The sequence below is a fragment of the Belonocnema kinseyi genome, chromosome 9 (assembly GCF_010883055.1).
Source record: "Belonocnema kinseyi isolate 2016_QV_RU_SX_M_011 chromosome 9, B_treatae_v1, whole genome shotgun sequence".
NCBI lineage: Eukaryota > Metazoa > Arthropoda > Insecta > Hymenoptera > Cynipidae > Belonocnema > Belonocnema kinseyi.
In genome coordinates this window covers 25,715,441-25,741,880 of record NC_046665.1, presented here as the reverse complement: position 1 = coordinate 25,741,880, position 26,440 = coordinate 25,715,441, and the positions used below count along the sequence as shown (strand labels likewise).

The 26,440-nt window shown below is 33.8% G+C and overlaps 1 protein-coding gene across 1 annotated transcript in view; it reads right to left on the bottom strand.

Annotated features, from left to right (window-relative positions):
• LOC117180362 (voltage-dependent calcium channel type A subunit alpha-1) overlaps positions 1-26,440 on the bottom strand; it is a 617,877-nt gene that overhangs the window by 399,676 nt on the left and 191,761 nt on the right. The window contains exons 12-13 of the mRNA XM_033372824.1: positions 17,246-17,565; positions 17,045-17,158 (exon numbers count right to left, since the gene is read on the bottom strand). Of these exons, the coding sequence (XP_033228715.1) occupies positions 17,045-17,158; positions 17,246-17,565 (434 nt within the window). The remainder of the gene's footprint in view (positions 1-17,044; positions 17,159-17,245; positions 17,566-26,440) is intronic.

Sequence of the window (26,440 nt, the reverse complement as noted above, 5' to 3'; positions counted from 1 at the left end):
GAAACCCTTGGTATAGGGACCCTCTATCCGCAACCCGAGGACGCGTTCGGTGGCTTTGTCATAGGCCCTTCGGTTTGATTCTAGAGGAATCAAAACCGAAAAAATATATATATGTCGTAGACGAATTTACCTGCGGAACCTTTTTTTATTCTATCGGGCGGATCAGTTCAGGAAGTAAGCCTAACGATCAGCCGACTCGCCTAATGGCCAAAGGCCGTCCAGGATATTAGACCAACTTTTTTTTTAATGAAAAGGGGTTTAAAGGAAAGGTACATTTGTATTTTAAATTGCGTTAACTGTTAATTATTTTATATTATTTCTTTATTGTTTTTGAAATATGTACAACTTTTAATACTACACGCATAAAATAAGTTCAATATAGTTGATGAAAATGATTCAAGAATAGTGGATACACGAGATAACTGAACAGAATTTTATATAATAATTTTCGAGACATTCAAGATAAAATGTAGAATTATAATTTTTTCAGTATTAATTTGACAAAGCCAATAGCATAACACTGCTATTTATTAATCATTTTAAATCTTCTCCATATCAAATAATCTAAAAAAACTGCCTGGGCTTCCAAAAAGACATTTAGCATTAAGAACTACATAAAAATAGTGTAATAAATTCCAGGGATATTTTTTATCTGAAGTTGGATACAAATGTTGCAAACGATGGACAATTACAATTATCCCACGACGGATAATTTTTAACCAACTCGCGATAAAAATCATCCGACTTGTTATTTCAATAATTGTTTTTCTCATAATTTGTTGCATGAAAATAGCTTAAAACAATATCATATTCTATTCTAGGACGAGAATACATATTTTTTATTGTGCCATTGATTTGTTTGAATATTCTGATTACAAATAAAGTGTTTGGTTTAGGAAATATCACACGTACTTTTAATTTTAAATATAATTGGTAAACATTATAAAAAATGAATTACATTTATAGAAAATAAATTTTTTATACTTTTATACTTTTTTAAACTTATTTTTTCCGTCTAGTATCAAAATTTGTACACATTTAAAACATATTGAAGAAATAATATAAAGTAAATAGCAGTTAACGCAACTGAAAATACAAATGTACCTTTTCTTTAAACTTCTTTTCATTAAAATAAAGTTAATTTAATATCCTGAAAGGCGTTTCGCCATTAGACGAGTCGGCTGATCGTTAGGATAACTTCTTGAACAGATCCGCCCGATAGACTAACGAAACGTTCAGCAAGTGTAGCCTGTGTAGCAGAACTCTGGCAAATGTGCCGTTCTCGAGATATTCGCAATTAATTATTTTTTTATAAACGTTTGATTAAACATTTAAAATTTGGAATTTTGTGCTCCTCTTGTTAGTCAAGCTCATGAAAAACAATAGTTGTTTCGGTGTTTTTTGGCTCCGATTAATATTTATTGCACAAAATTAATTAACGTGTAAAATTAGTGACAAAAAATACTTTTATCAGTATCAAAAAAAGTATTCCACGAAGGGAAAGAAAGTAAGGATATTTTAAAAGTACTAACTGAAAAAAACAATTTTGTAAGGAACCAAGTTCACTGCATTACTAATAGGCCTACTGTCATCTTCCAGAACAAAATGGATAATAATAACTTTTCAAGGAATAAAAACAAAAACAATAAATTAATTGATATGACTAAATTCTTAGTAATTGTTGGATATTTTTCGAATTTATCCCGTCCTTCTACCACAAGCAGAAGCAGAGATGGGCGCTCAAAACTTCAACAATTGTGTGGGTCCTCATATTTAAATTGTGCAATTTTCGCTTATACCACTATATTAGTGCTGCTCCAAAAAATAAGTGTACCAATTTTCACACCTTTATCTCTTTTTGGGAAAGAATTACATCAACTCAAAGTGAACAAATTGAACAATCATCCCAATTTGCATAAATTTAAACAACTTAATGATGGTTATTGATAAAAGTATTTTTTGTCACTTATTTTACACGTTAATTAATTTTGTGCAACAAATATTCGTCAGAGCGAAAAAATTCCAAAGCAACTATTGTTTCTCATGAGCTTGTCTAACAAAAGGAGAAAAATTTGAATTTCCAATTTTAAATGTTTAATCAAAAATTTATAAAAAATTAAATAATTGCGCATATCTCGAGAAATCAGGAGATCATTTTACATAAAAATAAAATAAAAATCGAATGGACTTCGCCCATCTGACACTGGAAGCATAGGTAGTACGGCGGCTCGAGCTGGGCGCCGAGAACGCACGACTATAGCCGACGGGCCCAGTAGCGGAAACAGATATCGGGCAATTCTGATTACGGTTATTATGACAAATATCAAACATTCCACACAATACTTGCAACCAAAAATTTTTTTCAAATCAAATATTTTTTTCTTGTTTTTTTAAATTGCTTATACTGCAATATTAAACAACTATATGAAAATTCATACGGAATATAAAATGTGGGGCTTTTCCTCAACTTTCGAATAACGTATACTAAAATCTACTTAAACTATTTATTTAATAATATAAATCAAATCATTATAAACAAAGAGTTTTTTTTCAGTTTGGAACTGTTGAAAAAAATATATTTTAAAAAGTGCACTAAACGTTTTTCTTGATATGGTAAAAATTTGGGAGTGGCTAGTTAAATACTTTCGAAGCAGTGCATTTTTAAATAGCAATACATTTTTAATAAATTAAATTAACAACATAAAAATATACGATTTTGCAAGTTGATGGTTGTGTTTTACTTATCGCATAGGCAGTCGAGTCCCAGTTTAAGCGAGTCGCGCTGCGGCACACTTCGCGAGCGCGAGCCACTATTTACAAATTAATTGCTTCGAAAGTATTTGACTATCCACTCCCAAATTTTTACCAGTTCAACAAAAACGTTTATTTCACTCTTTAAAATAAAATTTAAAAAAAGTAGGTCCAAACTTAAAAAATCTATTTGCTTATAAATATTTGATTTATAGTATTAAATAAACAATTAAAGTGAATTTTATTATACTTTATTCGAAAGTTAAGGAAAAGGCTCACATTTTATCTTTCGTATGAATTTTCATATCTTTGTTTATTATTGTAGTATAAACCATTAAAAAAAGGTACTTTTTTATAAACATAACATTTTTTTAACCCTCCGCCGTCCATGCGGGTCATACGTGACCCAGACGATTTTTCGAGGTCGAATTTTATCGAGAAGAAACAAGTTGACGCGTCATTCTTTCTCCCTAAAAAAAGTTGCCTCATATGAGGACCGAATGGACTAAGACGCATTTTCGGCTACGATTAAACACCAATCGAAAAACTGCTTTGGGTCGTGTACGACCTACCTAGACGGCACGGCAGCGTTAGTGTTTCTTCCAGGTAATTAAATTTTAATTTTTTTGTTTTTCTCGCTTTTTTAGTAACCTTCGACTGATGTGTAAAAATTATGTAGGACCTCGCATTACAAAACGGTGGCCTTTAGGATTCTTTATGATATGCTAGATCAAGCAGGCATCAATGCAGTCGTTTTTTATACTTTAAAAAACAATGGTGACTCTCGGAGCCGTCGTGATTGTTTAGAAATGTTGTGTTCTGATTTGATAAAGCCATAGCTGCGAATTCGGTTGAAGAAGCCTAATTTATCATAATAGCACATGATGTGTGAAATTTTTTATTTTTCAAATACAAATATATTCAGCAAAATCAGCATTATACTTTTCTCTGCATGATATATTCCTTTCTGAAAACACCAACTTCATGTGTCAAAATAAATATGTTTTTGGCAGACAACACAGGTAAGTTACTTTTTTTACAAGAGGGCTTAATCAGACAAATAAAAACCCGTAACCTTTCTTTTTAATTATTTTATTTTCAAATTTATATATTTTTAATGAAATTTTCACCTTTTCCTTGTTTTTTTAATATTTTAATTATTTAAAACAGGATTTTTTTTAAATATTAAAAAATAATTGATTGATAAAATAGAGGATATTAATTATAACTTAGAAATTTCAAACTATTTTTTAATCGCAAACTGTATTGGTGGAAGAGAGGTGGATGCAGGTGACCCACATGGACGGCGGAGACAGTAAAAATAACATGAACGACGAAGGGTTAAATTTTCTCCCAGACTTTGCGTGTCATATATATATATATAACACTTGCGGGAAAAATGCAGAAGGCGGTTGTCCTTGGGTCGCTCCGTGTTCTTAGGGTCCACGAGGCTTTTGCTGGATCGTCGTATTGATTCCTTTACAGACTGTAACCACCTATCTCACGGTCGTGAGACGTAGTTGTGGCTGAAATTTTACCGCGATTTCGCTGGAAGCGGATGCAATTTTCCAGATTAGCACCCGCTCCCGGCGAAATCCTGCGGTTGTCCTTATGACAAATTTTTAATTATATCAGTCTAAAAACTGAGGCATGCTGAAGTCGAACTTTTTGACTTCAGCATGTCTTGATTGAGGGCAATTCCAGTCGATACCAAGTCGAAGAGTTTTTGCTCGGGCTGATTTGAGCATTTGCCACTTCTCTCCCTTTGCGGCTACCTGAAGGCAAAATTTTTTAAACATCGACCTCACACTTTGAAAGATCTCAAGGATCGAATTCAGGAGGAAATGGTCGCTATATCCGTCCAGGTGTGCATAAATGCAACCGAAAACTTCAGAACTCTCCTTCATCAATGTATCGCTGCTGGAGGCCATTATCTTTCTGATGTAATGTTTAAAATTTGAGGCACAAAACGGCATGGTGTACCGAATAAAATAAAATAAACCCCATTTCCTTAAGTTGCACCGTTTTTTAAAAGCCCTTCAAAACTGCACTGTCTGTTTTGCCGTACCCGGTATTCAAAATTCAAAAACATCAAAAAATTTAAAGCAAAAGCTATAGGGTTTTTGTATTAACATTTGTAAGTAGAAATACAGAAAATTAGACCTAAAACGAAATTTTTGTTTAACTTATCATTTAACACATGAAGATAAATAAAACGAAACAATTTTTTTATATTGCATAGGAATAATTTTCAGTGTTTCTTTTTCAATAAGGTTATAGCCTCTTAGGACAGTAGGAGATTTCTCGAAAATACATGGTCCAAAGCAAACATTATACAGATAGAAAAATTGTCTTTCGTCGAGACACAGAAGTTTTATTGACAAATCTACTTGGCAAAATGAATAGGTGTGAAAGAATTTCAGACTAGTATATTATGCACAAAGGGGGAGAAGAGAGACTTTATTGGCAAGTAAGTTTTCAGTGCCTGCCGAAAACTATTTTTCTATTACTTTTAGCTTGGGAATGGCTTAAACAATAATTTATTTTAGAAGATTTCTCATTCATAATTTTGATACGAAAACTTTGTTTGTTATTCCGAGGATGACAATAAATTTTTTTGCATTTTCCCTCACGCTAAATGTAATATGACGTAAATTACCGTGTATCTAATGCATTTTTCTCCGCCTTCTTACTTCAAAACTATAGAAGATACGTATGTAGCTAAAATTTTGGGAAACGATAGAGAATATTTCGGCGCCCGCCACACAGTGGGCAAAAATGCTTTTTTTAAATAATATCGGTCTGGTCAGTCAAAATTTGTATTATGTTTAAATAATGTTATTTTGGTAATGTATCATTATAAATTAAAAAATCATCAAATTGTATCATTCAAATAAAATACAAATTTCAATGCACCAGACCGACACGCTACGCACAGTGCGGCAAAAAGAAATACTGAAGTTCAGAACAATCAAGAGGTCGAATTCCTCGAACGATTTCAAAGTTCTGTTTTTCAGATAAAATCTGCTTAAATTTCAAAAAGGCCTGTCGAGGCTAATTTAAAAAAATTTAACAAATTTTTTCTTTATGTTGAAACATGAAAACCCATAATTTTTTAAACATGAACGAGCTACTTTGCTCTTTTTGTCAAAATTCTCTCAAAATTACATAAAATATGTAAATAAACTGTTGCTATTTATTTTTTTATGAAGAATCTATAGGATAAAATCGAAATTTGTTGTACTTTCAGTATTTGAACACATTATTCATACTGATTTAATAATTGAATTACGTAAAAGGAATATTAATCATGATCGAGATTTTAACGAAAATAATGTTCAATGTTGTAAATAATTTTTATTAACAAATTCACTTATATCGCATTTATAAACATAGAAACTTTAAGTTTCTGAGGGATAATTTAATTTTAACTCAATGTCAATACCTTCATATAAGATATTACCATTCAAAAATATTTTATATTTTTACAAACAATTTTTATAATCAAATTAATTTATTTCGCATTTTTAACATAGATCATTTTTCTTCTTAGTGAAGTCACTTTTTTGCTTCTGTGAAAAATAATTTTAGCAGAGAGAATATCGCCAATAATAATTGTTAGTGTTATAAGCATATTATCCTATATTAATAAGTTTGATCGGTGTAAGTATGATACGAAATTACAAAGTTAGACTTTTATTCGTGATATCTTAAATATTTAAAAAGATTCTTGTTTGAAATGTTGCCTAAATTATATCTAAGGACATGCCACTCTTAATCATCACCATCTTAAATGAACAAAATCTTTCCTGAAGAAATATTTTACAAGATTCTATTTTCGTAACTACAAATAACACATTCACTGATTCTTAGAATGTACATTCGCTTTAAATTTTTGGTCATTTATTAAAATGTTAATGAACATAAAATAAGCAAATTTGAATTTGGGTTGAAGTTTCGGTGATACTGAAAAACTTACCCTTTACCTCATTAATAAAAACTTTATCTGTGTAAATGTATACATTAAAATAATATTTTCTAAATCATATTGTCTACTTATCAATTTATTTTTAATATAAGGGTTCATTAACCTTTCTAACTAACCTCGAACTATTGACAGATTTTCGTATTTCACAATAGTCAAAACGGTGTTTAAGACAGGCTGTGTTAAAAACACTCGAGATCCTATTAAAGACAGTTCAGGGCTGCCACCCAAAGAGTATTGAGCAGAAAAAGAAAGGATTTAAAGTGAATGTGAGAGTACGCGACAATGTCGGCGAAAGAAGAACACAAAAGTTATTTTTAATTGAAAAACTCCTAAGTATAAATTAATAACAATACAATAAGTATTCCTTGAGAGAATCTTCATAACCCATTGGAATAGTTAAAGAAATCCTAACCTAATTCAGGCCTTTTATGTTTCATTGTAAAATTTTTATACAGTATATTAATTCTTTCTTTTTCTTACAAATTTTATTTCCTAAATTATTATGCAATGTCAAATGTACACATGCCTGGCAGAAAATTGTTTGAAGAAATTTGAAATGCATGATGTCCCTTGAGGTTACCTGCATCACTGACTTTTTCGAGCGTGTAGGCTATACGCTTTATTTACAAAGAGTAAAAAAAATGCAGACGTTATTTTTACAAGATTACCTTAAAAACAAGAAAATGTCTCGAAATTAGTTCATACGGTATTAAAGTTAAATATATTCATCATATCAAGTATAATGATCTATACATTTTTTAAATATGCCGTTCCGTTCTGCCAACTTAAAAAATACCGTTAAAAATAGCGTGCAGCGAAGCCCCTATAGCCTATATTTAACAAAATACACTATTTTAAAGACACGCTCTTAAGTACAGCGTGGAGACGGCCTATTACGCCTCAGTTTGATTCTTAATTACCCTGCCATAATTTGTCATAAAGATTCATAAAAATTGAACATTTTTGAAAAAAATACGTAAATCTAAAGTAATTATATAATCCTCAACGCCTTAAAAAGAAAATGAATAAAAGGTGCTTTATAAAGCATAAATTGAAATCAAGAGACCAGATGACAGAATTATGAATTGGATTTTTCTAAGAGCACCTCCTCTTCTTTGAAGATAATTGATTAAATCAATAACTATAGCCACATTTTTCCTACAGATAATAATACATATAATAATTATGTTGCAATTAAAAAATTAACTGGTTTTTTATTACCAATTTTCTCTTCATCATACTAATCCCGTCATCACACTTACTCCAACAACCTTATTGCGTTGTTGCCATTGACAATTTTTATTTTCAATCCTAAAATTCTTGTTTTTAAGATCTAAATTCAACTATTTGTGGCAAATTGATGTATTTGTTTAAAAATACATCTTTTTTCTTAGCCAGTTAATGCATTAGTTGAAAATTAAAGTTTGTTTATTGAAAATTCGTTTTTATTTTGGCTGAAAACTAATATTTGTAACTGAATCTTTAGCTATTCCACTTTTAGATAAAAAAAATATTTTCTTTACTGTCTTATCATTTTTGATTGAGAAAGTATTAGAATTGTCCGAAATTTTACTCCACAGTTTTTCAACAGATCTCCATGCTTTGAGACCCCCTAACTCCGAAAATCAAGTTTTTACGATGGCGTCTGTCTGTTCGTCCGTCCGCAAAGACGCTAACTCTCGAAAAAATAAACAGATCAAATGGATCTTTGGTACACTTTTTTAGGTGTTAAAAGAAAGAACGAGTTCGTTAACAAGCCATTTTTGATGAAAATTCCAAAAGTTAAAGCATTTTCAAAATTTTTATGACCATTTTTTTATATTAAAATTTTTTATATACGGCTGTTCATAGTACTCAGATATGCTCAAAAGATGATATGTCTCAAAAAGATCTACAAATTTGCTAAGAATCACTTCTTGATAGGAAAAACAATCGAAGTTAAGAAAAAAAATGTTTTACAAATTCAGAATATGAAGACACATGTAAATACGACGATCTAAAAGAGATCTTTTTGATAAAGTTTTATTCCAGCTTTCCAAATGCAAAGAATAAACATCCGAGCATGAAGCGCGAGATTCAACAGACGCGCGCTCCAGGCGCGCTCAAATTTGCGAGTCATGCGCGTACCGCGCGATGAGAATTCGTCCGCGAGGCGAGCAGATTTTTTTCATTGGCTCTTCACCTATTGTGTTAAGAATTTGTGTATTCTCTTCAAAATTTAATTTTTAAGTAGGATATATACCAAAAATTCCCAAAGTTCCGGTAATTTATAGTGATATTATTAGAAATTTCTCTTCGCAAGCAATCGAAATGAATGTTTTGCATGATGTTGAAAATTGTGCATTTTGATTAATTGAACTTAAGGTGAAATTAATGTTGACATGCAGTTGGATTAACAAGTAACAAATACTGTGTACTGAGAGTGGTCTTTAATTAAAACAATGAAACAATGAAATATAATTCGCAAACATTTATAATGTATCTTGAATTCGAAACGATGAGAAAAACGTACCTTTGAACGGATTAACGACGACTAATTCGCACAAGCAAGGTGCGAAGATTGGATTAACAAGTAACAAATACTCTGTACTGAGAGTGGTATTTAATTAAAACAATGAAACAATGAAATTTAATTCGCCAACATTTATAATGTATCTTGAATTCGAAACGATGAGAAAAACTTACCTTTTAACGGATTGACGACGACTAATTCGCACAAGCAAGATGCGAACGTTGCACACACAAGCCCAATTTAAAGAGCGTGGCTCAAGAAAAAAATAAAAAGTATGGAAATAGAGATAATCATTATGATATAGTCTAAAATTGGTATTATTAGAAATGTAACCTGCTTAAAAATCAATTTATGAGGAGAATGACGACGATCAATTTTCAATTGAATAAAGATAAGCTCTTGGTTGTAAATGAGCCGTTCGCCGATTAAAAAGTACCCTGGATTCAAAGACATAAGATCGTTAGGATCATTGATCATGGCCTGAAGTGGGTGAGAATTAAGATAAGCTTTGACCCAAGTGAGAAGCGTAGCCATTCTCTCAAAGATCAAGGTTCTGTCTATGATGATGCGCTTAAGATGGTGTTTATCTAACTTTACGGCTGGCTCCAAAATACCTTCAAAATGAGACGCTTCTGGTGAATTAAATCGCAACTCAGTCGCAACCGTAGAAACGGTTGAAGCGATCAATTGAAATTCTTCAGAATCCTTAGCGAAAAGGGATCGAATCCCAGAGTTAGCTGCAATAAAATTGATTTCCTGGTCACCTGAGATTACCGCACAAAGATCTAGAAGAGATTTAAAATGTCGGAAGACAGCTAAGCAACTTTCGATTGTGTAGTCTGATAAGTCTCCAGCTGAACCGCTCAAGTGGAGCAGCATACAAAGATTGTGATGTATAGCCCTTGTACAATGTATGGCCATGACCTTTTGTCCCATGATTCACATGTCACAATGTTCTAAAACTTTGAACGCGTTTCACAATAATTTTTTTTTAATTCACAGGAAACCTTTGCCGAGGTCCTGATCGTTTATTTTTAACAAATTTTGTTTTGCTGATTTTTAACAGCTTCAAATAGGACAGAAAAAATGCCTTTTTTGGAAAAATGCCTATCATCTTGTAAAAAATCAAAATTTCGAAAAGGAAAACGATCGGGACCTCGCTGAAGTAACTCGGAAGTCAACATTGGCACGTGTGAAAAATCATGTGTGAAATTCAATAAAGCTAAAATAGAATATAAAAAGTCGCGTATTGAAATTCTCTTTGGTTATCCAAATAAATTCCTGAAAATTGACTCGAAAATTGGCCTACAAGGTGTAAGTCTCCCTTTAAAGTCATAAAGCTTGAATGAAGATATTGGCTGTCCCAATGACTGGACTTAGCCAAACCAATGGAACAAATAGTTGCGCTATTGCGCTGAGAACTGAGCACTTGGCGTCGACCCCTGACACCTGAGGTTGTAGATCAAGAGGTTTTAGAGAAGCTCGACGATCAAGTAGCATTGTCGCCAATAATTAGAATCACTCGGCGTTCAGTTAGAAGCGGAAAAATGCCCGCCATTAAGAGTTGATAGAGTTGATTCTGAAGAGAGATAGCATCATCCAAGCTATCAGCTCCTGTGAGGGCCGCATCGACCTAGTTTCTTAGATAAATAGATGCTGCAACTAAGGGATATTTCTCACCTTTATCAAAAGCTGCTGTCCCAGTGTAAAGACATTTATATTCTATATTCTATTATCAGATCAAGATATGTATTTCTTTCTAAGGTACAAGATTTCGATGTGAAGAAAAATCTTGTTGTATGAAACATTAATGCAAATTTTTAAAAAAATTACGTAACTCTGTAAGGCATAGTAAAATAAAACCAAAAGTATCAAACCTCTTCAATATATAAAATATTTTTTATCATTCATAAGCGTATATAAATGGGTTAAATTAATATAAATAAATTGGTTCTCGCGTTTCGCGCTCGGTGATATATTTATCTCGTGCTCCGCGCTCGGTCTTTGTATATTTCTTACACTTGTGCACAGACTTTGTTGAACTAAAAGTGAAAACATCGATAACAGTAACTTGGTGATAGTGACTTCTTTTTTGTTAAAGCTCCTTCGGCTTTAACGAACACATTCTCATCACGTATCTCGTGCTTCGCACTCGAATTTGTATCTCAACTTGTATGTCATTTCCATAAATGTATATTATTACAATTCATAACATGCATTGATATTAAAACAAACGTAGTTTAATTGTCTCTTAAAAAAATGCGCATTCTTTAAAAAAGTTTGTTATTGAACATTTTACTGCAACTTCTGCCGGTTTCAAACATACGAGAGAAAACAAAGTTTTCCACTAATTTTCTCAATCTTACGATCAATTTTGGATACAAAGTAATAAAAGAAAAATCGAGTTTAAATTCCCTTTTTATTGACGTTTCGGTCTCATCTATGGGCCTTCATCAGAACAAACATCTGTTATAAGAGTATAATTAATCATTAAACATAAAAAATAAAAAATAAATACATTATATACAAAAGAATAAAGAAGAAGTATAAACGAATTCTTCCCTTCGAGGTAATTTTCGGAGTCAATCATATTATAATTCAAAGAGAACGTCAACATTTAAAAATTCATGGTAAGTCGGTCCATTGTGTACAGTAAAAGTATTGGGAAACTGTAGAAATAAAAACAATTTCCCAGAATTCTCAAAAGAGTGCAAATTTTAGCAATTAAAAATGCTGTAAAACAGCTAACAAATTGGCGTAACGTACACAACAAGTGAATGAATATAAGAGCAAAGAAAGTTGTAGTTATAGATGGACAAAATCAATTCCAAATGAAAAGCGCGTCAAACACATTGGCAATTCAAATTAATCGATGGTGCTATTATAATATTGATTCACGTTAAAAATGTCTGTTTTAAATTAATAGATACTTTTATGCATTTATTTATGAAAATTGATTCCAGAATTTTTCTTTTATAAGAGTTATTTTCCTTAGCAAGAATTTTAATATTTTTAAAATCGAAATCAAAATAATGATCAAAATTACAAGAATTTTGTGAGAGACCTGTGTTTAAGTTGCCGATTCTACAATCTCTTTTATGTTCGGCTATTCTAGTTTTTAACCGACGACCAGTTTCAACTATATAAACCTTATTGCATCCTTTACATTTGATTAAATAGACAACATTAGAGATATTATCAATTTTTCCGGAGTCTTTTATATTAGTGAAACATTTTTTAAATCTGTGATCATTTCTAAAATATACATTAATAGCAAACTTTTTTAACGCATTTTTTAATCTTTCTAACAAACCTTGTACATAAGGTAATGAAATCCGTAAATCAGTTTGTCTATAATGTTCAAGCCATTTGTTCTTTTTTTTTGTTTTTAATTGAGCTGTTGTAAATTTCATGTATTCTTTCTATAATGATACTTTCAATTAATGGTAGTGGATAATTATTTTGTTGCAAAGTAATTTTTAATTGGTCTAAGTTTTATTTTCTAAATTTGATGATTTGTTTACTGATTAATTATACTCTTATAACAGATGTTTGTTCTGATGAAGGCCCACAGATGAGGCCGAAACGTCAATAAAAAGGGAATTTAAACTCGATTTCTTTTTTATTACTTTGTATCTAAAATTGATAGTGAGACCGAGAAAATTAGTGGAGAAATTTGTTTTCTCTTGTATTGTTGAATATACAAAATTGATCGAAGAAAGGTTAGCTTCATGATCTCCTTGATTTCTTGAGGTTCTATTTATCTTCTGCCGGTTTTTCAAAAACTGAATTCACTCATCTCCAATTTTATTTTTACGATTTAAACGTAGCACATACGGTTGAAACATGAGCCTTACCTTGTTAAACTTCTAAATTAAATCCCTACCTCAGTGACCCACAAAACTTCGATTAACGAGGATTTGGGGCGGGGGTGGGAGGCGTCTAGTTTCAACCAAGAGTCATAGCTGGTTAGTGTTTTATGCTGAGAAGTTCAACCAACCTTCAGCAGCGTTACGTTAGATGGGAGTTCATATGATCTCATTTTCACATTTCCGGCCCAGAGTGGGAAAAAATATCATTTTTGGTTCAAAATAATTTGATGAACAAATGCCAGAATCAGGCATATGTCTACAGAAAAATTCATTTTTTTCTAAGTCAACAGTTTTAATTAGGATATCGAAAAAAAAATTTCCTTCAATAGAGCCCGAATAATGCATTTGTTTATTAAATTTGTTTTTAAAAAATCATAAAATTTATCAAAAAATTATGAATTTTGCTAAAATTATCATGAAATGCCCAACTGAAAAGACTGCCATTGAAAAAAACTGAATTTTTCTGTCGACAAACGCCGAATAATGCCTGATTACTGCATTTGTACATTAAATTAATTTATAATAAAAACAATTATAATCAGAAGAGACATTTTTTTTACATAATATTTTTTCGATTCCAATTTCTTGCAACATAACTTGAAAAAACGTGTGTTTATGGAAAATCATAGAAAAAATTTTTGCAACAAATAATTTGTTGATAACAAATTTTTTCGTATATTATCTGATATTGGAATATCTTCAAATAATTATATTTCACGGAAATTAAGCGATTTCAACCATTATCCTGTTATTGAAGAACATCGGGAACGTCAAATAGAAAAAAGGTCATTTTCTTGTCATATTTGTTTATTTATAAAAAAATTGAAAACGTAGTTCAAAAATCAAGCTGGGTAACTCTCTTAGAAACCTTATTAACTTTTTTTTCCAATTTGCTTTTGGCGAAATCGGTGAAGATTTGTGGGTTGTACGTTATTCTGAACCAAACGAGTCATTTTTCTTCCCAATGTGCGGCACTCGTTTAGGTACGCAACCAAAATCTCTCTCTCTCTTTTTTTGACATTCTGTAAATGCTAGAACTCTGGTAAATTTTGGTTTTATAGAAAAAAGTCATTAGGATAAATTGTTCACCTCTTTGAATACTATGAATATCCACACAGAAAATTTTTGAATTTTGAAAAAAAGTGGGCTCAAAAATTTTCAAAATACGCTCACTTTTTGAATTTGTATCAAAAATGGCTGGCTAACGAACTTGACCTTTATTTTAGGACACTAAAAGAGTATACCAAAGGCCAATCCAATCTGTCAATTCTTTCGAAAGTTATCGTGCTAACAAACTAAAAATCTATAGGCACACAGAAACATAGACACGCACACAGCCAGTCAAACACATTCGTGAAAACCTGTTTTTCAAATTCAGGGGGTCTCAAAACGTGGACATTTGACAAAAACGGGGGGGAGGGGGGAATTTGACGCAAATCTAATACCTTCTCTTGATAAGAATGTAAAAAACACTGACACACATTTGTAGCCAATATGATTGGTGTATTAAAATTTATTTCAAAGTTTGAACTTAGCAGTTTGTCAGCGGACGACCGAAAAATCCCGAAAAATAAGACTCCAAAAATTATGAAATTGCCGAAATATAAAAATTCCAAATTTAAAAATTCCTACATAATCAAATTCATTACAGTTTATAATATGATCCCATTTGAAAATTCCAGAAGAACAAAATTCCCGACAGAAAATTAATGAATTATAATATGGCCAAACCAGAAAATTCCAGAATTTAAAGAATCAAAAAAATTGTTTTGTTGAAAATTATTTTTTTTTAATGGAATAAACAAATTCTTTTATCAGAGAAATTTCTTTAATGTTAAAAACTGTATAAAATTATTTTTAAAAAATTGAAATAACAATAATTAACAAGAATTTATTTCTGAATGAGCAATTTTGTTTAAAATAAGCACATACTCTTTAAACGAATTTCTTCATACAATTTTTATAAAATTATTGTCATTTAAAATTCATGAAATAATTTTCATATAGTTCAAATATTGATACAAAATTTTTTTGATTCAGATATTTAATCACTATGTTTGTAAAAAGTATATAATATTTATTTTTTAATAACAACAAGTTTCTAATTTCTATAGTTCAGAAATTTCATAATTCGGACATTTTATTTATTTATTGTTATTGAACTAAATATTAACATAAATAGGCAGAAGTAAAAAATACTAATTATTATATAAGAATTAATTGTAAAAAGATTAAAATAAATGGAGTATATTATACTATTCAGCGTGAAACGATGCAAAATATAAATTTTGCAAATGTTTTTTTTATTATCTAACATTGTATATTTTAAATTAGTAATTACTTTTTTCAATTATTAATTTAGTCAGAATTTTTAATGGAGATTATTGTTATAGACAAATTAACTGACATTTATTAATGTACTATTTAACTCTCATTGCCAGAAAGGATAGTTTAATAAATAAGTTAATGTTGTAGAGGAGGCATTTCCCTTGTAAGTTCAAAAGTGTCCAATGAATGTCAGCCGTATTTATGATATCGTCCTCAGCGTGGCGGCATAGTTTTAGGGATGAGGCGTGCGATTTAAGGCTAGAGGTGCATGCGTTCGATTTCGGCGATTGTGGATATTTTTATAAAGTGCGTTTCTCATTAGTTATAAGTAATGCGTCTTTCCCAACCAAAGACAACAATTAGTTTAGTTTAGAATAATGTATGGAGTATATAGTTAAGAATTAATGTCAATAAAAATACGAGAAAACGGAGGTTATGTGTAAGAGGTTAAAGAAGGTGTAAATTATTTAGATTTAACTTCTGGAAAACAAATGTATTTTGCATTTGAATATCTATTTTCCGTCTTTGAATCTGAAATTTCTACTAATAGATTATGGCAATGTACTATACAGTTTGACTTTTCTGCTGTTGCAACGATAGCATCGCACTTCAAAATTGAGAGCATAATGCTATCAATTTATGGGACATATCGTTCACCTCAAATTTCACGTGTAGTTAAGCACCGCTTGATGCTTCAAACCAATATTTCATTGACTCAGAAGTATTTTTTTCTCAGTGTATGTATCAAATTAATATTTTTCTGTTTAGAATTAATCTATTTTGATTAAAAGTATAACGAATTTATCAAAAATTATTTTTCGCTGTTGAACATAAATTCATTTTAGTTGACAATTCAACTATTTGGTTGAAATTAAAACTTTTTTTTTTCGTTATTTTGATTGAAAATTAATTTTTAATCTTAAACTTTAACTATCCCATTTTTTGATTAAAAATGTATGTTTTTATTGAACTACTTTGTCAAACATTCATTCTGTTATTGTTGAAAATTCATCTTTTTTAGTTAAAAATCTAACTATTATCTTGACAATTCGTTTTTTAGGTAGAAAATTCATCTTTTGTGATTGAACATTAGATCACTTGGTTAAAAATTAGTTTCTTTGCAGCATTAAAATTAATTTATTTTAAAATGAAAATGCAACTATCCCATTTGTGGTTAAAAATGTATTCTTTTTAGATGAACATTCTATTACTAAGTTAAAAATTCATCTTTTCCGTTTTAAATTGAACTATGTGTTTGAAAATTGAACTACTTTGTTAAAAAATCGCGTTTGTTTTGCTGAAAATTATTTTATTAACTTGAAATTAAACTATCCTATTTTTGTTTAAAAATACATCTTTTTTAGTTAATCATTTCAGATGAAAATTTATCTCTTTGGTAGAAAATTTGACTATTTTTTGTTTAAATTCGTCTTTTTTTTATTGAAAATTAATTTTTTAAACTGAAAATGTAGCTATCCTATTTTATTTTGAAAATGTATGTTTTTAGTTAAAAACTCATCTCTTTAGTGCAATTTTAGAACTTAAATTTGGATCAATGACTGCATATTTATTTTGAGGATATGTTGTACTCACGGGTTTGTAGGAGATAATATAAACATAGACGAGTATGGCAGCATTGGTTTTGGTCCCGTGTCATCTTCATCGTCTTGTTTCTTTTCCTCAGACTTAAAACCCTTTCCGCTTTTACTGTTATGAAAACAGAAAATAATACTTCGGTTCTCTAACAATAATTTTAATATTAAACAGAAACTACCCTAAAATATAATTGCTTACAAATTCTGAGTCGGACTTGGCGGACATATTTCGACTTTTGGAGCAGTCCCGTCTACCATTTGCAGGGATTCCATTTCCTTCTCCAGTTCCTGCTTCTGTTTCTCCTTGTCTTCCTCTTCCTGTTCCTCTTCAGCGGCAGTTAACTCCTGCGCGTTGGCTAGATTATCAACGGCGATAGCCAAGAATACGTTCAGCAGGGTGTAGTTGCCGAAGAGTACCAGGATTATAAAATAGAGAGAATACATCATGCCTTTCTTGTGTCCACCCTGAGACTGAATACCTTGATACATGACTTCATTCCAGTCTTCGCCAGTTAAAATCTGTCAATGATAGATGATTTTTTTAACTGTTTAAAATAAAAACATTGAATACAGATAATGTACGTATATGTACCCTACCCGGTAAGAAGGTGCGAATTGAATTGAATAAATATGTGTACACATAATGTATAATTTCAATTTTGTTTAATGCATAATCAATCACTAATTTGAAATATGCGTGTTAATACTTTTTATCGCGAAAACATTGGGTCCCATTTTAATTATATTTAATTTAGTCAAAATTTTAGCCAAAAAGTGCACCATTTTTATTATGATTTAGACAATTAAAATAGAAGTCAATTTAATGCTGTTTAATACCGTGAAGCAAACGTGAACATTGGAGACAATTTAATTCTCTGCAGCGAGTGATGATTTGTAGCCAAACAATACCATGGAGTTGCATCAGGTGTTCTCGAAAGTTAAATTAAATTAAATTCTATATGCCGACTACAAATTTCGAGCAGATGAATAGCATTTAATTCCGTAAAAATAATTCGGATAATAAAGACATTTTAAATGTTTTTTTATAATTATTATGCAGATAAAACCCATCATATTGAACCATTTTTAAATTTTATATCTATTTAATGCGTTCTGATAAGGGAAACGTCGGAGGTTTTAATTCGAGCTGTATATAAATTCTGTTTAAAAATCACGTTTTTGCAGATTTGTTTGAATAATTGTTAGAATACTTTCCCTTGAATAATTTAATAAGGAAATATGTAGTTAGTCAACATAAAATTATTTTTAATAGTAAATGTCATTTTCTGAATAATAAAAATATTATGTTCTTTTTATGTAAACTATAATTGTAAAAATCAGTCTTAATATCTCTTAAACTCACTCAAACGTGATTTCTACCCCAGATAGCAATATGCGCACATAGTGCGACGCACGTACGTCGCACGCATGTGTTTTTGTCGCACGGCGTACACGCAAGCGATGACGCATATGCCTCCTCATATGAGTGACAGGTGCGTCGAACGTCATGCGGGTATAGTGCTAGCTCACGTTGTGGGTTCTTGCGGACATGAGTTAATGCTCTTGCTTATCTGTCACATCTTTCAAGTTTCTACCACCGTCGATGTCAGTGTTCATGATAGCTGCTCGATTGTCACAATGAACATGCATAGGCGAGATTTCGAGCGTGACTAAGTCCTTAAGCACTATGATATAACAGTTCTAGAACACAAAAAAACAAGTTCTAGGACATGGTAAGAAACCGAAGGGCCTATGACAAAGCCACCGAACGCGTCCTCGGGTTCCGGATAGAGGGTCCCTGTACCAAGGGTTTCTGCTGAATATGGTTACAAAAATAAATAGGCAGTCGCAGACAATTGTCCAGGGGTAGTCCTGAAGGAATTAACCCCCAAGCGGAAGTGTGAAAATCGTGCCGAAAGCTGAATGGCACCTGGGTGAGGTGTTTAGAACGGTGACTCTGGGATATCGTGCGACCTCTCAGTACGAAGCCTTATCCTTGCATGCGGGGCTCTACAAGGATGGACGAACCCCTTTCCCTAGCTTCTCGTGGGAACAACAATGACAACACGAAAAATAGTTTTAGTAAGTGCGGTTCAAAACAACAGAACGCGGAGGGCTCCCGACAACGGGTCAGCCAACAATGCCGACCCCTCTAGAGCTTTGGGAGCCAATGAAAGTGGATTCAATGCAATGGATCGGCGGAATCTCGGGACCTTTAGGTGGACGGAGCGACTGAATCACGACTTACTAGACTGCTACAATGCGAGTGTGGCCCCTGATGCTAAGAGAAGTCTAGAGCTGAGGAAGAGGTGGGTCAGAGAAAATCGACAGTTTCTCTCTGACCCATCTCGACTCTTCCAAGACCCTTCAGTTACTGTCGAACACACGCCCAAACCAGAGGAGGACAGAGTATTTTGGAGAGAAGTCTACGAAGTACAGCATAGACTGGACGAAGACTCAGAAAATATAAATAACTTCAAGGAGCTGTGTGATGGCCTCATAGCACCAGATGAAGAACGCCCACCCATCACAACCGAGGAGATAAAAAAAGCATTAAGAGGGATGAAGAACTATTCCGCACCGGGACCAGATTGCATCAAAACCTTCTGGTGGAACCTTTGGCACGTATTTTCACCTCATATTTAAAGTCGGAAGAGCCAATTCCGGAGTGGTTGGTGGAAGGGCGCACAATACTCTTGCCGAAAATAGGCAACTCAGCTGACCCGAAGAATTACAGGCCAATCACTTGTCTAAACACAGTGTATAAGATATTCACAGCTATCCTAAATGATAGGATTGTTCGAGAGGTATCTTTCAGGGCGACACAATGAACCACTTTTCTTTTGCCTGACATTATTGCCTCTATCTCTAGCACTTCGCAATTCCGACGGGTACTTGTGCGGCAAACCTGCAGATCGAAAGTACAAGGTCACTCATATATTTTACATGGACGATCTGAAGATCTATGCTAAAAACAAAGATCAACTACATCTAGCTTTAGGGATTGTCGAACGATATAATAAGGAAATTGGAATGGAATTTGGGTTAGACAAATGCGCCAAGGTTTATTTGCAGCGAGGAAAACTTAATGGCATCCCTGAATATCCTGAGCTCGTTGACAGAAGCGCTATAAAAAACCCTTGCACTGGAGAGACTTATACATACCTGGGCGTGACACAGAGCCGCATTCAGGATGTTTCATCTATAAAGGATACTCTACGAAGCAGATACAAACATCTCATCCGGCAGATTTGGTCTTCCGAACTGTCGGCGAGGAACAAAGTATCTGCAACGAACATGCTTGCCGTCCCGGTAGTACTCTATTCATTTGGAGTAGTTCCATGGACGAAGAACGAACTCAGATCCCTTGATATCGGGACAAGAAAGGTTATGCACATTAACAAAATCATGCATCTTCAGTCTTCTGTTCCGCGACTGTACATCTCACGCCGTCAAGGTGGTCGCAGAATATTGAGTCTTGAATGTCTTCACAACAGGATTATTCTGGGGACAGCACATAGAGTCGCAAGTGAAAGAAACCTTCTTCTTAAAATGGTCAGGAATCACGAAGAAGTGGACAAAGGAGCCAAGACGGTGTCATTTCCACCTTAACATACCGTCGCCAAATTTTGAGCCAACACATTTCCGATGATAGCTACAGAGCGTGCCATGCACACCCCGAGCATTTGGCTCACATACTATCTAGTTGTCCAAATCATGCGAGAACGACCTACATCTAAAGGCACAATGTGGCACTAAGAGAGTTTTATTACCATCTCTGTCACTCTTACGGCAGTAACCTTAATATCGTTCCTCTAAATGCTCCTAGGGAAATCGAGTCAATTGTCGAGAATGGGAAGTGCCGCATATACTGGAACTTTATATTCTCGACAATTGTTTATTTTGCATACTCGAGGCCAGACATGGTTTTTCTTGCCATCGAGAAGCGAACCATGTTCTTTATCGAATTTTCGGCACTAGCTGACAAAACATCATACCAAAGGAGAATGAAAAGAAAGAGAGGTATAGAGATCTTATAAGGGAGTTGCAACAATCGTACCCGAAATATTCTGTTAAACTAATCGTCCCTGTCATCGGCGCTCTTGGAGGTGCCAAGCTTTCACTCGTTAATAGCTAAAACACTAAAACAATATGCTAAAAAACTTGCGGGAAAAATGCAAAAGGCGTTAGTCCTTGGATCACTCCGCATTCTCAGGGTGCACGAAACTGTCGTTGCCAATTTAGATTGTCATCTACATACACGGTGGAAACTATAAAAGTTTCTTTCTCTCGAAAATGTACACCCCCGGTACGTCTACGTCTGATTGCATAATTTCTAACCCGTTTTTATTTGCAAAAGCTAACAACGCTCTGGTGGTTTCGATTTTTGATACGGGTGTATACGTTTCACGTAAGTTATAGCAGTTTTTTTCTTTGAAGCCTTTCGATACCATACGAGCTTTCTTGTTATTTCCTTTCGTTTTCAAAATCCACCTCGCGTCTATTATGTTAGGTTTTCGGCCTTGCGAATCTACACGAGGCCTCTCAACTACTCTGAAAACTTTCTTTAGTTTTTATGCATTTATCTCTTTTTCCATGGCTTCTTTTTATTTTTCCGCATCGGGTGAACTCATCGCTTCTCTAATTTTCATCTCTCTCCTTCCTAACAATTTCTTCAGACTTTGAAACATACACATCACCGTAGGTTAACCTTTTAATAAATCTCACGTTTCGGCTTTCATATATTTTATTTTCTTCCAGACTAAACAGTAAGTACCCTGTTTTCTTATAACCAACCAAAAATGTTTGCATCGATTGCACATCAAACTTTGTGTCAGCTTGTCTCGTGACTTTTGCATATGTAATGCAACCGCACCGTTTTACCTGATTTATATCGATGTTAAAATTAGGTGCAAACACTTTGTCCGGAGCTCTTCGGTCTATCGCTCTGTGTGGCGTGAGATTGTACACGTACGTTGCCGCGCCTAGCGCTAAGTTCCACATATTCGATGGTAGTTTAGAATCGATCATAAACACCCTAACTTTATTCTAGATTATTTTATTAAACCTTTCCGGGACACCGTCATGCTGTGGTGTACCTGGACACACAATTCTAAGTTAATGATCACATAAAAAATTCTAAGTCCATGATCACATTCGAGATAAAAAACTTTCGCATCGCAATTCAATAAGTTTTTGGCTGAATTTATGTATGCGTCTAAACATTTCGGAACTTCAATTTTTTGTGTGATCAGATAAGTTAGTGTGAACCTCGAGAAATTGTGAGTCAACGATACTATGAACCTGTAGCCACCTGGAAAAGTGTTCGAGCTAATCGGTCCCATGGTATCTGCGTGTATGACTTGCAGCGGTTTTTCTACTCTTGTTCTAACTTGCCTAATGGGCAATCTATTGAAGTTGCCTTCAAGACACGTTTCACATTCTTTAATTTGTTCAAGTTTTTCAATTTAAGATTTTTAATATTTGGATATTCAGCAGTCAAATTTTTAATGTAGTCTTGTGAAATGTGTGTAGGTCTACTTTTTCGTTATCTAAATATACTCGTATACCCTTCTCGACGAACTTTCTAAGTGACAAAATATTTTTGGAGAGATCTTTCGAATAAATTATATTTTTTTAATAGGCTGTTTTCTCGTTTTCAAATTTGATTTTAATTAAACCTTCTCCTTCGCTGACTATACTTATTTTAGAATTATTATTCGCACATCTAATAATTCCATTTTTATTTTCGTCTTACTTATGCAAAATTAACTTCGAGCGTGTAAGATGGTCTGTCGCGCCTGGATCAATTATAAATTTCTCTAACGCGGATTTAATTTATTTTCTTCGCGTACAGAGACTAGATTACAATTTTTCAGAATGGATTTCCTACCTTTATTTTTTCCAAACCCAAGTACTGGTGTCCAACTACCTTTCGGTGAACGACCTCTGTCCCTAGAGGTTAACCTCTGAGACCGATCTCCTGGTGATCGACCTCGCGGCGAATGGCCTGGAGGAGGGCGTTCAAGGGACAGCGAACGGTAACGCCTTGACTCTCGGCGTGGCTTTTTCCCATCCAGTTCGCCATCCTTGGAGCCAACGGACCTTCTCTTTGTAGGAGGCTTTTGAGTTCTTTACGGACAATTAGCTGCGATGTGGTCGACTACTTTCTTGCATTCGTAGGAAAAAACTCCAGTGTTTCTGCACTGTACTCCATAATGTCCACGTTCACCACACTTGTAACAAGCATCCTCGCTTCTACTGCGTTAGACGGCATTTACTTCTGGACGACGTCTCTTAGTAGCGATGCGTGACAAAATATTTTTAAATTAATTATATGTTAATTTACTGCAAAATGTACTTGAGGTGAGTACATGCGCCGTTGCTAAAGCATCAATTTCTATCTCTACTGCATTATATATAATGTTCTTTTTTTCTCACTCTCACTAATTTTCTGTGACTGGGTGACTTTCGTACAGTTTTACTGGACTGTCAAAGCGTTCAAAAAATTCTTTTCACGACTCTCTATTAGCATAGAATTTAATATTTATCACATCTCTTTATGCTGTGTAAACTGAGATTCCAGTCTCTTCTCTTTTATTTTCTTAAGTTCAGACAGCATATATCTCAGATCAGAAAAACCTATAAGTGCATTCGCATATGTGTCGTTGATGTAGTTTATTATTATATCACGCACTTTAATTTTATCTGACTTAACTTTCTCTGGATTAGTGACATTCAAATCATCGTTGCTGAGAATGTAATATAACTTTTTAACGCTCGATTCCGACATGAGGTACTGTTCAAATGTTTCATACTTTGTTTTCGACTCAAGCTTGTAAACGCGCGTATGGTTATCTATTTCGAAAAAACTTTCTGCGTTGCTTTGTGACAAGTTAACAGTCGAATTAATCGCATTTGGGTTTTCAGGGACATTCAAACTCGGATCTGTTTGTTTTTCTACATCTTTTGAAACTTTCGAATTTTCAGTGATTTTTGGAACAATTGAATTTTTCTCAATGATCGAGCTTGATTCAATTACATTCGAATTTACAGGGATTTTTGAAACAGTCGAATTTTTCTAAACGATCGAGCTTGATTCAATTACATTTTTAATTTCTTTTGAAATAAACTTTATTAAATTATTGTAAAAATCAAATTCTTTTACCTTGTGCATGTCACCAACTTTATGTGGTGGTGAAGGTGGTGGCATCCGCTGAAGTTGATCCTCCTCCACGACCTCACCGTCTTCCATTGGTTCATTGGTTTGTTCTTGAGCGTAAGCCGGATCGACAAGCTCTACCGTCTCCATGTCGGTTTTCGTCTCAATCATTGTTGATCTTTGCAACGATTTGATCGTCTCGTTCACTGCGTCACATTCGAACGTTTTGTCTTTTTAAAGTCTGATGTTCTCCTTCGCTGCATCCGCTCTTTCTCGACTGAATAATGACTTGGGTTCGAATAAATGGCTCTTGACTACGCTGACTACTTTTGATTTTGTCTTTAGAGTTAGTTCGAACTGACGACCCTTGGAACCACCTACTCTAACGCGGGCATTAGATTTTTGCTACGCAAGTCTAGCATCCCATCTTTCGACACTTTGACAAGACAATCCAAGTAGCATAACTGCTTGGAAGTGGAAATGGAAATGATCGTTATGCTTTAGTGATTTTCAAAAAAATTAACTAAATAAAATCTATTTGCTCGACTTCAACTTAGTTCCATTTTATTCAATCGAGTAAAAATGTAATTTTTCCTAATTTCCTTTTAAAAAATGTCAAACAATAGAATTCAAAACTTACGGAAAAAACTTCCATCATCAAACTAAAACTTTCAAACAAAAATTTTCAAACTATCAAGTTAAAACTTTCAACCCATAAAATTTAATCTAACACATTCAAGTTTCTATGAAACACATGTTTTTGTTTTGCGTTACTCAAATTGCCAAGTTTGAGATTGCTAAAACAACAAAATTTTAATTTAAAGCGCACTTCATACTCAACTGAAAAATCAAACTTTCGGCGGCATCCGCAGTAGCCGAAGCACGCCTGAGCAAAACTGCAAATGAGCGCGACAGAGTGCCTATTTGTGCCCTTAAACAGTACACACACATTCCTTAGCTGTTCAATTACATAGTCACTCCACTACCTACGCTCCTAAAAATCCCAACGCTGTACTATTACCTCGCTCACACGCAAGTGGCTATGTGCTGCCGCACGTCAATCGCTCCAAGTTTCTGTCTCGTATTTGTAGATGCGCGCAAGCGTTTCAACTGTCGATAGCATATACTTTCGGCATGTTCAATTTCGCACTACACTCATCGAACACACGGGCATATGCTTTTACGCACACTTTCGCGCCCGCTGAATTCAAGAATTACGCATGCAATTTGCTTTCGACTCTTGAGCGCATTCAGCCAAGTATATCACGCGTCCGCGATAATTCCGATCCACACTCGATATCTCTCTTTCTCTCTTTTACGCCTTGAACGCTGAGCTAACTACTACCCCCTCTTTTTCTTACTCCTAATCTATACAATGTATGCTCGCGCTGAGCTGGCGCGAGCTACCTCCCCTTCTTCTCCTACTTTTGCTTGCGTTTCACCATTTCCTGCACAAACGCGTTTGCCCGCGCGCAGCTTAGCAACTGTGTCGAAATGCAAAATTCCACAAAACTAAACAACAACAATACCGGGAAGAGAACGATTTTTGGCGCAACGTTTTCGATGTTTTCAACTGAACTAATGCTCGAGCTTTCCTCGTACTTTCTTTCTTTCTTCCTCGCGTGCCTTCGTCTAACGTTCAATTATGCTATATAGCAATCGACAATGCCACTGCTGGTGAAAAAGAACCATAAAAAAATACGTCAGCCTCGATTCTGAGTTTCACTCTTAGTTTTTTACTTGAGATGACAACGAAGAAGAAAACAAAGAGAAAACGCAACGGCCGCTGCGAGTATCCAGCAAAAGCCTCGTGCACCCTAAGAACACAGAGTGACCCAAGGACAACCGCCTTCTGCATTTTTCCCGCAAGTGTTCTAGCATATTTTTGACACGCAGGGATGCTTTTTAGGCTATTAGCAAGTAAAAGCTTGGCACCTCCAAGAGCGCCGATGATAAGGACGATCAGTTTAACAGAATATTCCGGGTACAATCGTTGCAACTCCCTTATAAGGTCTCGATACCTCTCTTTCTTTTCATTTTCCTTGGCTATGATGTTTTTGTCAGCTGGTTCCGAAAATTCGATAGCGAACGTGGTTCGCTTCTCGAAGTCAAGAAGAACCATGTCAGGCTTCGAGTGAGCAACAGAAACAATTGTCGAGAATATAAAGTTCCAGTATATGCGGCACTTCCTATTCTCGACAATTGACTCAATTTCCCTAGGAGCATTTAGAG